Here is a 13,990-nt window from a genome sequence, read left to right as displayed (position 1 = left end):
GCATAGAAGAATGAAAATTCAGGTGCTTGCAGTCACATCATTAGATAAGCCCAAGGCCTATCTATCCAGCATCCTGTTTCCCACAATGGCCCACCAGAAGCCCCTGAGAAGTCCACAGGCAAGAGGTGAGAGCATATTCCCCACAATTGGTATTTAGAGGCATCTTGCCTCTGAGGCTAGAGGTGGCCTATAGTCACCAGATTAGTAGCCATTGAGAGACCTGTCCTCCATGAATTTATCTAAGCCCCTTTTAAAGCAATCCAGGCTAGTGGCCATCACCACATCTCATTGCAGAGAATTCCATAGACTGATTGTGCACCGAGTGAAAAAGTACTTCCTTTTGTTGGTCCTAAATTTCCTGGCATTCAGTTTCATGGGATGGCCCCTGGTTGTGAGAGAGGGAGAAAAATTTCTCTAAGTAAAGTAAAGTGTGCTGTCAAGTTGATTTCGACTCCTGGTGCCCAAAGAGCCCTGTTTTCTTTGGAAGAATACAGGAGGGGTTTACCATTGCCATCTCCCACACAGTATGAGATGATGCCTTTCAGCATCTTCCTGTATCGCTGCTGCTCGATATAGTACCAGCAGGGATTCAAACCAGCAACCTTCTGCTTGTTAGTCAAGAATTTCCCCACTGAGCCACTTAAGGTGATGTTGTCCACTCTCTCTACTCCATGCATAATGTTATACACCTCTATCATGTCTCCCCATAGTCACCTCTTTTCCAAACTAAAAATCCCCAAATGCTGTAGCCTTGTTCACATTCCTGCCTTGTAAACAGCAACTCTTCACTTGCAGAAAGTTGTTTCTCAGAAATGCGGGGGGTGGGGGGGTGATATTCTATACATCACTATTTAGGTAAGTCTAAGATGTCATTTATGCCAGTTCCAGGGCTTGTCCAATGAAGAATGTATGGGGTATGGCTTTAGATTTTGCAAATCTAATCCATTCAAAACACACACACACACAGAGCTTTGCTCCACACTTGATAGACAAAAACTACAAGGCCCAATCAGAGAGCAGGAAACTTTCTCCACAGACTCAATGGATGGCAAACAAATCACCTTCTTCACATATAATAAAAATGGAAATAAAATGCTTTTGGAGAAGATGAAGATTAATTACAGACTGTAATTAAATTTGCCAAATATATATTCCCTTACTTTGGTCCACCACATTCAATGGCCGACACCTTCACCACAGGCAGTGCCTGAGTTGCCACTGGTTCAATGTTAAGTGTGTTCTGCTCCACAGCTGCCTGAATCAGTTCCGATAACTGCAGCAAATGAAACAAAAGAAACAAAGAATTCAAATTAATAAAGCAAAGGACCAAAGAGGGAGCTGCTGGTGGAAACAGGCCTAACATGGCAAGGGGAGTTGGGGACAGAGCTCAGTGGAAGAGCACATGCTTTGCAGGCAGAATCCCCACCATCTCTAGATAGGGCAGGAAAGACTCCTGAGTCTGAAACTCTGCAGAGTGCCACCAGTCAGTGGAGGAAACCCAGAGCGAGAGACAGCAGTGGTCTGAGTATAAGGCCCTTTCCTATACACCTATGGCTTTGAAGCCCGCACATTTTAAAAATCTTACCTCATGTTTGGTGAAGTCCAGACAAGGCCCAACATCTTCGTGGTAAATCCTTGCGAGGAAGGAACAGGATTTATCCAAAGTGGGAGACTCTTTCCAAGCCTGGAATTCTGCAAACAAGATGGAATCCACCTGCAGCAACAGAGAGATATGGAAGGGAGGTGGGGGGCAGAAGAGGGGGGGGCCAAATGGGGCAGCAGTCATTAGTATACAAGATCCTCAAAACAAGCACTGTGCAACCTGTGAGGCGAACAAGCAGTGTAAGGGCAACCTGTGGGCCAAACATGGCCAAGGAATCTGGAAGATTCCCGACACATAACACTAACTGCAAGAAGAAGTGAGGGCCATGCCAGGGAGAAAAAAATATCAGGACAGAGTCTATCCACCAAGACACCTGAATACCAAATGAATTCAAACAAGCAAGAGAAACTTTAGGCACAAGCCTGTAAAAGGCCCACGCTGGTAGGACTCAACGTGCCACAAGATGCATGGAAGCTCAATTCCCTGTGGTATTTGCTTTCGGCATCAACCGCTAATGGGAGACAGAAGAGTAACAGCAACAACGTGAATGAATTCCACAGCCATCCCATAAAAGGAAGGGGAACATTAGGCCACCATGAGCTTAGCTGCCACCAATGTTCCCTCTAACAGGGATTCCCAGATGTTGATGACTACAACTCCCAGAATCCCCAACTGGTTCCCTGCCACCCTGCATGAACCAGAGGGGATCTACTTCATCATACTTTATTTCAGTCATTGAGCAGAAACGAGGATCTACTTCCCATCCTAGCAAACAAGGGTCACCAAAATCAAGAACCAAAAAAAAAAAAAAAGCCATTCAGGAAATTTTGTTTTGAACATTTTCCGGGCTGATCTTGGGCCCAATGCCAGAAAAGCTCACAGCTGAGTTTTTCACGGGTTTGGAAGGTTATGGGACTTGTTAGTGGCTAGGTATGCTGGGAGGGAAAAGCAGGATGCAAGGAGCCCTTCCTTAAAGGCCTTTTGTGGGACATGGCAGAGACAATCAGGAGTGGGCTCACAAGACCAAATGTGCCGTGGTTTCACCATGCAGGGGGGCAGACAAGACATTCTTGCTTGCCTTTTGTAGAGGTCCCTTTCGGCAGTTTTAGATTTTTACTCAGCAGACCAGCACACACACACACACACACACACACACACACTTTTAAACCAAAGGCTCAGTTTCAAAATCCAGAAATAAATCCAGTTCCCCTCTTTCCAGACAGAAAGCTGTCACCTTGCTTCTCCAACTATTCCCAGCATACCCTGCTCTAAAAAAAGACCATCCCCGTGTCCAGAAAACCCCAGAATATGAGGCACACTGCTCACTAGCAGCAGGAGTTACTGAAGTATGCAGAGCCTGCGGACATCTGGAAGGAGCCAGCAGAGTCCAGAATGGGTTGCCTTTTCTTCAGTATGCAACCACCACCACAGGCATGAGGAGCACATAAGAGTGAATGAAGCTGTCCAGCCCGCAAGAAAGGTCTGGATTAAACAGCAGACAAGCACTATTCTACAGAGATGGCTCACCTGATGGCAGGAGGCAACTTCAGAGTCACAATAGGGAAACAAAACAATTAGAGAAACAAACAAAAAAGCGGGTGTTAGTATTGAGAGAAAGAACTGGAAAAGGCTGGAGGTGCAAGAGGCTACTGCATCCAAACCTTACTGCCTTTCCCCCAGCCTCAGTACCTCAAAGCCTTTTAGGATGACCCAATGCGGGGAAAGGACAGAGCCCCCAAAGCCTGTAATGTTGACACAGAAGAGGCATGGTAGCAGCAGGAGTTTTTCTCCTTTCTGCGTGAGGAGCTACACCGGCTCAGCTTTCCTTTTCTACACAGAAATGCAGCAGCACTGTCCTCCTACTCATCAATTCATCCTATTTGCCACCCCAAGTTAAGAGAGATTACCTGCCGTGAGGGAGAAGAGAAGGAAGAATCTGTTGCCAGGGTCTGCCAGCCTGGCTCATAGGTGATGTGGATTGCCTTCGCAGGGACGATACAGAGGAGCAGGGAGAGGAGAGTGGGCACCCCAGACTTTGAGGAATGGGAGAATCAGACAGACAGGCAGACAAGGGGGGAAAGGAGAGAGAGACAGAAGGACAGGGAGAGAAAGCAAAATGGTGTGAGAGGGAGAGAAGATTTGGAAGAGGAAGACCCCATTCATAAAGGAGCTAAAGCATCCGAAGCACAGCATCTAATGAAACCTTTCAAGTGCTTGCCTACTTGTATTTCAGGTGTCCCGATTCATACCGCCAGGAGAGTCACGGCTTTCAGGGATTCTAAAACTTGGTCCCCCAGATGCTGTTGGCCTACAACTCCCCTCATTTAGTTTATCATATTTTACAGTTCTGGTGATGATTTTAATTTGCTTTATGTGATTTCAGGCTTTAATTGTTGTCGCGTTTTTAATTTGTAAAGCCGCCCAGAGAGTTCATAGCGGGTGGTATATATATGCGAGAAATACATTCATAAATCAATCATCTGCAGTCTTTGGCCATTGTGGCTGGGGATGGAGGGAGCTGTAAGCCAACCACATCTGGGGAGCCAAGCCTGACAACCCTGGCTGAAGAAGCTGGCCAGGCTCATGCAGTCCATGAACACCAGTGAAGGGCATTTGGTCATTTTCTGTGATGAAGCAGAGAAGAATCTCATGCTGCTGCCCCATGTGAAGGATGAAATCAATGGTACTTAGCCCGTCCTCCCATGACCTCAAGCAAAAAGGCTGGTAAATGACCCACCTCTTTGAATTCACTGCTGGCCGGTTCCAAGGGAGGGCTCTGGCTGGCAGCAGCCACACCACCAGCGCTGCTGGTACTCTTGTTCCGCCCGTGCCCTTTCCTGAAGACTGCTTTGGACGGGCTTTGGAGCTGCGGGTGCAGCTCCCGGTTTGGAGAAGACGGGGTCGACGTGATCACCAGAGTCTTCAAGGCTGTCACCTCTGCCTGCAGCATGTCAATCTGAGGGGACCAAGGAGGAGTCACCAACACCAGCCTCTATACTCAGAGGACCTGGGCCCAAACAGGAAGCAGGTGCTCAAAGGCAGCCCAGGTACCCCACCTAATTGCTACGCCATCCCAGATAATGGCTTGCCAGTTCTCCTATCTAAAGAGAAGAGGAAGGTAAGAGCACAGTTAAGCAGCCTCCAACTCTGCACCCCGAACTGCATATATTCCTGGTTTCCATGCAGATGCAGAGATCTATAATGGATGAAGAATCTAGCAGTCTCGAAACTTACCATTTGTTCCTCTAAAAGGTACGTTTCCAGCCCTTTAAGCTGCAAAGATCAGACTGAACACACATGGACAATGCCTCGTGAGAGCTCAGAAGTCAAAAGGTGGCTCAGAGCAAGGCTTCCTGTGATGAGAGCTTCAGTGCTCTGCAGAGCTTTTTTGCCCCATCTCGCAACTGGCAGAAATAAAAAATGTCTCAGAAGGGGTGAAAGCAGAGACAGGAGGTCCCTACCCATCATAAGACCATAAGAACAGCCCTTCTGGATCAGGCCAAAAGCCTATCTAGTCCAGCATCCTGTTTCACACAGTGGTCCACGAAAAACCTCTGGGGGGCCCACAGGCAAGAGATGAGGGCATGCCCTCTCTCCTCCTGCAACTGGTAATTAGAGGCATCTTGCCGCTGAGGCTGCAGGTGGCCTATAGCCACCAGACTAGTAGCCACTGATAGGTCATGAACTTGTCTAATCCCCTTTTAAAGCCATCCAAGACGGTGGCCATCACTATATCCCATGGCAGAGAATTCCACAGATTAATTATGTGCCATGTGAAAGAGTACTTCCTTTTGTCGGTCCCAGGTTTCCCAACAATGTCCCTACCTGGGATCCACAGAAAATGTTTATGTGAGTTATTAGTCAGTCTGTGCTATGGCTGGCATGGTCATCTTCCTCAACCAATCTGTCCTGTTAAATGTCCGAGACTGGTGAAAAAACTTTACATAGTGAAAAAAAACTGGGAAGACTTGGAGCTAGAGCTAGTACCCAAGTTTGCTTAAGCAAGGTTTTAAGATCATTCAGGAGAAGCATTTCAAAGGTAGCACAAATAACTGAAATGAGACTAAAAATCTCTTGGGGAGGGGGTGTTCTGTGTATCTCTTGGAAACGCTTTTTAAACATAGTTCTGTGTTCATCATATTTGAGTTGATGGAGTCCCATCCACCTTCTGCTCCCCTCCCCAAGCCACTGAGATGGAAAGACAAAAATGTCAGATACCTGGTTATCAAGTTTAGCAGTTCTCACCAATCTGGTTGACTGAAAGGTCAAACAAAAACAAAAACAAAAACAATGCTTCAAGTGCATTGCTTAAGCCCTGCCAACAGATGGTGCTGTAGCTATATCACAGTGGGATCCTAATATTGCATTCTGAATCCATTCAAATCCCTTTTAGAAACCAAGAGGCTAGGGGTGAGTCCGAACCGGTCCGGCGGCCATTCTAAAGAATGGCCAAACTGCCGGACCGGTTCAGCTCTTGCTGGTCCGGGTCTGGGTGGTGGGTATTACTTTAAGGGCCCGGTCTACCCGGCCATTTCCCGGCGGGTAGACCGGGCCTCCGGCGATCGGCGTGCTTTGTGGCGCGCGCCTGTGCGCGCGCGCAAAGCACCTTCAGTATGCAGCAGGCCTTTGTAACGAGAGGAGCTCCGTCCGGTAGCTCCTCTCGTTTTTTCTAAAGCATTGGGTGAGTCCTCGGGCGGGCGGGCAGCTGGGAGGGAGGGCTGGCGGGCGACGGCAGGGGTATTGGCTGCTTTGAAGGGTAAATCTGCTCGCGGCGGGGGGGGCGGGGCGGCTGGTTTCCAGCGCCCCGTTTGTCTGTTAAATACGGGCGCTGGAGGGGGCAAAGAGGCGGGAGGGGTAAGCAAGCCCTCCCCGCCCTTAAAGAAAGGCCCCCCTTCGGTGCCGGTCCGGACTGCTCCGGACGTGCACATCCCTACAAGAGGCCTCTGAGTACTAGATAAGCTTATTGGATCAGCGTAAACTGAGAAACTGTTTGCAAAGATTATTCTATCCATTAAGGATCACTTCTCTTCAACAATGATTCGTCGTCCTCATTCTTCCACACACTGGTTGAGTAGAGACTATCACAGCATTCACTAGGTTTTTATTTGTTGCATGCACACAGTCACAATCAGATATGCACGCAGATATTCTCATCATAGACATTCTACAGACACTTTAGAGTGGAGCTACACTGCAGTAGCCACTGACCACACTCTCCACCCAATGCATTCACCAAAGTTACCTCTATTCTTACAAGCAAGATAATGCATGGTTGGACAAAAGAATACCTAGGCTTAGAAGCATTTTGTGAATCTAATGGAACCAAGACAGAAGTCATATTCAGACATTATACTGTACATGTGTAGGTGTCTGTACACATGTACATGTTTTTGTGTGAACGACTATACATGTGTTTATTTTAACAGTGAACCTGGATATAGGCCTTCTCATTAGGAAGTGCAATACTGTACACACATTGAACACAATGTATGAACTGTGCATGTGTATATTGTACACAGATTCAACATACACTGAACCTAAGGAAATAGAGTTAGTGATGTTTATTAAAAGGCTTACTTCATCATTTTCAAAAAGCTACTTGGAAATGCAATTGAATGAAGCATTTATCTACACAGTAGTTACACTATCTTTTCAGAATAAAAATCCAACAGAAAGGCAATATGCTTATTAGCTCATAAAATAAAATACCGCAAAGTAGTGAGAAAGCGTTTGAGTTCTGCAGAAGTCTTAATCAGGAAATGTGTTAAGCAAAATGGGGAATGTGTGTGTGGAATGAAGGCAAGCAGAGTTGGACATGATGGGAAAGACTCCCCCCACCCCACCCGGTCCGAAATTTTTCAGTCTTAAGAAGTAGTGCAGGAAGTTTTATGAAGACTTAACTTTATTTGCCTTTGCTAGGTGTGAAATTGGAGGGCTATTGGATCAAACAAAAATGGCTGCGCCCCCTTTTCTTACCTTAAAAAAACAAAATCTAGTGGTCAGGGGCGTAGCAAGGTTGGAGTGGGCCCAGAGATGAGATTTTAAAATGGGCCCACCCCCTTCAAAGTCCAGGGCCTCCGCACACCCCAGGCCCCCAAGGATTTAAGTCTGATATTTCAATATAAGTATGCTGCCTAGAAATACATTTCACTGAATACACACACACACTTCACAATATATAGTGATATGCATTGAGTACTATATATTTGTGCTACTTTTAATGCCTAGAACACACTAAAAACACTAATTATTAAAATGGACCCCTTGCTGCAGATTAGCAAAGGAGACTTTCAACCATGCAGTGTGAGCCTATGTATGTTTTCTCAGAATTTTGAACAAATTCAGTAAAGTTTGATTGCAGGAGGTTTTTCACAGGAGGCTTTTAAAGCCCTTTAACACACATCTCCTCTGGAATAGAGGTGCTGCGTTCACATGTTGGCCAGATTGACCCTGAAGTCCTTGCGAGTTATTGGGGAGCAGTTCACACACAAGAAAAATAAAATAAAATAGAAGCACCACACATGCTTCACAGTTCTCACTCAGACCTTCTGGGTTACAAAACAACTTGAGCATAAGTGCATTTATAAATGAATGAATGAATGAATATAATATTGTTTGTTCCAGAAGTTTTTATAATTTTCTGCCATGAAACAAGCCACTTATAGGACTTTTTAGATAGTTTTTTTTTAAGCCAGCAAATTTTCCAAGCTGTTTTAAATTAAATATCCAGAGACTTCTCAGTCTCTCCCCCCTCCATATCAAAGCCCTATGGCAAGTAGATCCCTATATATGGGCGGCGGGTGGGGTGTGTGACCACAAAAATGAATTCACATTCTACCTGGCAAATGCTGGGCTGGGCAGAGGGTCTGCTGCAGAGAGCTGTGGGGGCCACTCTGCCTGCCTGGCTTGCTTGGGGCCTCCCTGCAAGCCTACTCCAGTTCAGGCTTCACTGAGGCCTGGAAGCCCCACCCACCCACCGATCAGCTGAGATGCGGGGAGAAAAGGAGCTCTTTGCAGGCAGCTTGTCTGCTGCTTAGACTGCCGACCAGGAGGACAAGCAGGAGAGAGGGCGAATAGGGCAGGTGGCTGAGGGGCCTTGGGGCTGGGCAGGAGGCAATGGGGAGTCATGTGAGGTGTCTCTGGGCCCCCCCCCCAAGGCGGTGGGTCCCCCAGGCAACCACCTCCCCTTGCCTAATAGTAGTTACACCCCTGCTAGTGGTTATTGGGATCTGATTCCAGAGCAGCCACTGCCAGGTAATGACTCCCCTTCCCTCCCCAAAGCACCGCTCCCCTCTCAAAATTAACTCCTAACCCCAAAGCTTAGAGGAACTAGAGCCTTTTTCTTAAGATGTAGAATCTGATTTAGATTTGTCTGGCAGAAAACTGAAATGACCTCTTGAGTTTGGACTATTCATATAGGCTAAGCGGGGCGGGGGAATAAAGAAGTAGCCTCTTGACTTCCCATTCTTTGTCCTTGAAAGGGGAAGGGGAGTAAAGCAAAATCCTCAGGGTGGGCTATTTACTTGTGCAAGAACACAAAGTTGATTTTTTAAAAATTGTGCTCTGGCCACTGGGCTTATGAGTGAGACTGAGGCAACAGATTGACAAAGCTATATTTTAATAGTAATTTTTAAACTAGGAAAAATCTTTGTTTTCATTGGACCATTTCTGGGCCCAATTCAAAGTGCTGGTTTTAACCTTTAAAGCCCTAAATGGCTTGGGACTGGGTTTCCTGAGAGAGCTCCTTGCCCCATATGTCCCTACCCGTACCTTAAGATCTTCTTCGGAGGCCCTGCTCTGGGTGCCCCTGTCAAATGAGATGAGGCAGGTGGCTACTAGGGAGAGGGCCTTTTTGATGGTTGCACCCCAAGTGTGGAATACCTCCCCAGTGAGGTTTGCCTGGCTTCATCACTTTGTTCTTTTAGATGCCTTGTAAAGGCCTTTTTGTTCACACAGGTCTTTTAAATTAGGGTTTTTAAATTTGTTCTGATTTTTAACTAACTTTAAAATGAGTTTTTAAGCTGCTTTTGTATTTTCTTTTTACCTTTTCCCCCCTGTTATGATTTAATGTGTTATGTGTTTTTATTGTATATTTCAATCCTTTGTTGTGAGCTGTCCAGAGGACAATTTGTTATGGGGCAGCTAACAAAGATTATTAATTGTACGATTCCAAAATATTTTCCCCCTTTAAAAAAAATAAAAAAATAGAAGACCTGGCTCAATAAAAAGGTACTACCTGTAGTTATGTGCCTCACACACCAGAAAATATGTCAATTGGACTCACTTTTCCTCGTGCTTCCCTCAGCTGTTTCTCCGAGGCTGCCTGTTTTGTGTTTGCTTCCCGCACCATCTTGTGGGCTTCCTGTAGCAGAGAGAGACAGAGAGAATTACACCAATATATTATGTTGCTGGGTACCAAAAAAAACACCAAAAAAACCCCACCTTAATGAAAGTGAGCCCTTGAATCATATTTCAAACAATAAAAAGTAACTTTAAAAAATTTGAATTAAGATCCAATTCTTTAATGCCATAACATTTCTGTTCCAAAACATGCACCTATATAGATATCTCCAGAAGTGTTGTGCTTTTATTGATGATATAAGTATCATTAAGTTAAGAGGCTGACATCCCGACTAAGTTACTCAATAGTACTAAGTAGGAGTTACCCAAAGGATTACTTAATTTCAATAGGACTTCCCTTGAGTAATTTAGTCAGGATGTGAGCTAGTGAGTTTTGGTAATATATTAACATTTTTCTTTGAACTTTTTCTATGTATTCTCAGTTGACATATTCTAACCATTCCCTTTCCCCTTCCTGAAGGCTCTTTGTTCTGTGCCATTCTGGGAGTTTATACCCAGCAGAAATTAAACAAAACAAAGCAAACAAAGAGATGGTGGGAGAAGGTTTTCTATTTAAAGAACCTAGATCCAGAGGAGTGTTACTATTAGGGATGTGCATGAACCAGTTCAGAAGTCTCTTCCGGACTTCCAGACCGATCCAGCGTTCGGCCGGTTCAGCAGCAGTGGGGGTTTCCTTTAAGGAGCAGGGAGGGTGTCCTTAAACACAGACACACACACCACCACCACCACGTTCCCACCACCAGCGGTCTCACCAAAACTGCTGGCACGGTGCAGCAACGTACCTCCTTGCCACGCCGGTCAGCGTCAAACCTGAAGTGCCCGACGCATGTGTGCATCCCTCCTGCTGCTTAAAAGGTGAGTGCCAGAGCTGGCACCTCCCCAGTTGCTATGGAAGACCTCAGGATTTGGAGGAGGGGGTTCGGACTGAGCTAAATTATCACAGATGACATTCAATTAGCATTTCCCCCTTAGGTATTTTTCTTAATGTTAGGAGCCTTAGCCTTATAATTAACCACGTAGAACAGGCATCCCTAAACTGCGGCCCTCCAGATGTTGCTGAACTACAACTTCCAGCATACCCAGCCACAGAAAATTGTGTCTAGGGATGCTGGGAGTTGTAGTTCAGCAACATCTGGAGGGCCGCAGTTTGGGGATGCCTGACGTAGAGGATTAGATTGTCAACTTCATTCAAAAGTCTGTCCTAAAAGGGTCCAAGAGCAACAATGAGTGTTTATGCACATGTGCATGTGCATGCACAAAGACATACACCCAATGTGTATGCTGGTTGCTTGAGAGAGAGGCCTTGAACTAAACTCCCAAAGAACACCACCACCATCCTTGGGATTCAGGCACTGATCTCCAGTTAGAAGGGGAACAATACCTCAAATAAACTTGCTGTTAACTCCTCCAGTTCCTGTTCCAGCTGTTCTCTGACTTTTGAAAGTCTCTCACATTCTTCATCCTTCAACTTCAACTCCTGCAGAGGGCAACACATGACAAAGTGAAACTGCACATATGAGACAAAGACTCCCCATACAGAGCTGCACATAGGTAATTTTGGAGTCTGGACCTAAAGGCCTTTGGAGCCTCAGCCCCCCACCCCTGCTGCAAGTTAAGCATCATCCCCCTACACACACACACACACCTCTATTTTTAACACACAGGTTCTTGAGGGCACAAACAGCAACTGAATTCACAAGAATGAGTGAATCTAGAACAGGTATACATATGCAAATACGCATTAGAAGAAACATTTCAACACATAACTTAACATGTTTCTTTCCCCACTCCCTCCTCTGTCTCTAAAGAGGATTGTGGGGGGTGGGGGTGGCAGGGGGGGTGGAGGCCCTGGACATCGGCCCAGAAATCCAGGGGTAAGAGCACCTCTGTCCCCATATATAATAGTGTTCACTTCAATTGTAAAAAGAATTGCCTTGTACAGAACCACACTGATAGTCCATCTACCCTAGGATACTCCCATCCCTCTGGCAGCAGCTTTACAATGTCAACCAAAGGTTTTCATAGGTCTACTACCAAAGTCCTTTTTCACTGAAATAGGCAACAGCTTTTATATGCAGAAAGTTTGGCTTCACTATGAACTATGACTCTTCCCTACTACTACTGATTCAAGGATTCTAAGATGGTGTCCTCATGAAAATAAGAATCCTACCCTAATGTGGGTGTAGTGTTTTTGTAGTTTAGGAGTCTTACCTCTAGACTGCTAGCAGCCTAACTTACTTGGGTTGTTGAGCATGTTCAGCGAGGTTCTCTTTGTATGGTGGGCTGAGCATGCTCAGTGTGTTTTTCTTCAGTTTGTGAGCACAGCTATGCTCCACAAGATGGATGTTGCCCTTGTTAATAAGAATAGTGTTGTTTGGACCAGACATGGTGGCTATATATCAGTGGGCTTCCTCAAATGCAACCATGAACGAAACCAAAATGCTCAACTGGCCGTATTAAACATCACTCTTGGCCTAGAGAAAGGAAACATCACTCTAAACCTGCAAGAGATAGCGGGAGAGCAAGATCAGAGCTCACCTCTACCCTAACACATCTTCCACCTCCTCAGGGAAGTCTGTCACATCCTGAAAGCCAATGCTGATATTTTGTTATGAAAACACCAACAGCATGGTTTGCTAGCTCTGCCGCAGAAAAACATATAGACTGCCCTGCAGGAGGAGACCAAGGCCCTGTGTAGTTCAGTACCATCTCCAGCAGTGGCCAACCAGAGAAGTTCACATAGGGCATGATAGCAACAATCATACCCTGCCGATTGTCCCCAGCACTTGGTAATCGGGAGCAGACTGCCTTTGAAAATGGAGTTTTCATTTTTGACCCTCATGACCAATTAGCACTGTTGCCTACACATTTCTCAAAACTATTTTTAAGCAACAGAGAGAAGTAAATGATTACCCAGCTGTAACAACCTTATTTTACTGACAAGCAACAACAAGATTATAATTAAAGGAATAGCAAAATGTTCACATAAAAAGCCAAACAAAAAAAGGAAATTGCCACAGGTACTAGACATAAAGACCAGCAAGAATGATCAGAAATATAAAATGTACTCTTATATTGCCTGTGGGCACATGATGCAGGGCACAGAAACTTACATTACCTTTTAAAGTTCAGGATAAGTAATGATCAAAAGGGTGGGGGGACACAAAATCCCTCCTCTAGCTGTGAGGAGTCCTGGGCTGCCACCATCTATTTTTTATATGAGCAGATTCACCCTTCCAGGGGAATATTCTGGGAGAGTAAAGTAGGAAACCCCTCCCTACAAGAAAGGCTTGAGCAATCATAGGCCTTCAAGAGCTTGTGACTAGGTCAAGATAAAGAGTATAATAAGGATATATTAATAATTGGATGATAAGGAAAACTAGAGAGGCATCAACAATTGCTGCTTCCATTCAAGTAAAATCCTTCCCCAGGAACTACAAGAACCATGCAGTCAGATCCAAGCACATAAAAATAAATTCCCTGCTGTGTCTAGCTAAACTAGTCCCTAACCTTCCTACTTACTTCCAGGTAAGGAACTTCCAATTGATTCCTAGCACAAGGCTGTTACTCTCCCCTTTCCCTAAGGTAGCTGCAGATTAGACCTCACTCTGAGGCCTCTAGGGAAGAACTGCACTCTTAACACACACTTCCCCTACTACTCTATAGGCTGTTGTCCAGTAAACCCTGCCCCTAACCAAGGCCTAGTCCTCCCTTAAACCTATCACTATAGGTAACTTGGATGTTCTTTATCACCAATTGGATGCTGATCTTTCACTTGCTCAGCAACTGCCTTCTTTGTGAATTGACATAAACTAGCTTCTAGTGTGTTGTAAGACTCTGAAGGCAAGCAGGACTGTATGACAAAAAAAGTCAATTTCCCCACAAAACAATATCCTAATGCACACCAGTATAAACATGCAGAACATTTATCAGTGAGCAGTTGAGAAGAAGCTCATAAACTCACCTTGCCACAGGTATACAAGCCTGTACATTGTATTTGCCAATAAATGCTTGGGGTTTACAGTG

At 45.4% G+C, this 13,990-nt stretch overlaps 1 protein-coding gene across 9 annotated transcripts in view; it reads right to left on the bottom strand.

Annotated features, from left to right (window-relative positions):
- The window catches only part of RAB3IL1 (RAB3A interacting protein like 1), a 43,970-nt gene that overhangs the window by 9,842 nt on the left and 20,138 nt on the right, over nucleotides 1-13,990 (bottom strand). For 5 of the 9 annotated variants that reach the window (XM_053285210.1, XM_053285208.1, XM_053285209.1 and 2 more), the window contains exons 3-8: nucleotides 11,346-11,441; nucleotides 9,888-9,965; nucleotides 4,341-4,559; nucleotides 3,511-3,636; nucleotides 1,586-1,714; nucleotides 1,161-1,273 (exon numbers count right to left, since the gene is read on the bottom strand). In XM_053285210.1, coding sequence (XP_053141185.1) covers nucleotides 1,161-1,273; nucleotides 1,586-1,714; nucleotides 3,511-3,636; nucleotides 4,341-4,559; nucleotides 9,888-9,965; nucleotides 11,346-11,441 — 761 coding nt within the window. The remainder of the gene's footprint in view (nucleotides 1-1,160; nucleotides 1,274-1,585; nucleotides 1,715-3,510; nucleotides 3,637-4,340; nucleotides 4,560-9,887; nucleotides 9,966-11,345; nucleotides 11,442-13,990) is intronic. The other 4 variants (XM_053285211.1, XM_053285213.1, XM_053285215.1 and 1 more) reach the window with 2 other exon arrangements.

Source organism: Hemicordylus capensis, chromosome 1 (genome assembly GCF_027244095.1).
Source record: "Hemicordylus capensis ecotype Gifberg chromosome 1, rHemCap1.1.pri, whole genome shotgun sequence".
Lineage (NCBI taxonomy): Eukaryota > Metazoa > Chordata > Lepidosauria > Squamata > Cordylidae > Hemicordylus > Hemicordylus capensis.
This window is presented reverse-complemented; position numbering and strand designations above follow the sequence as displayed.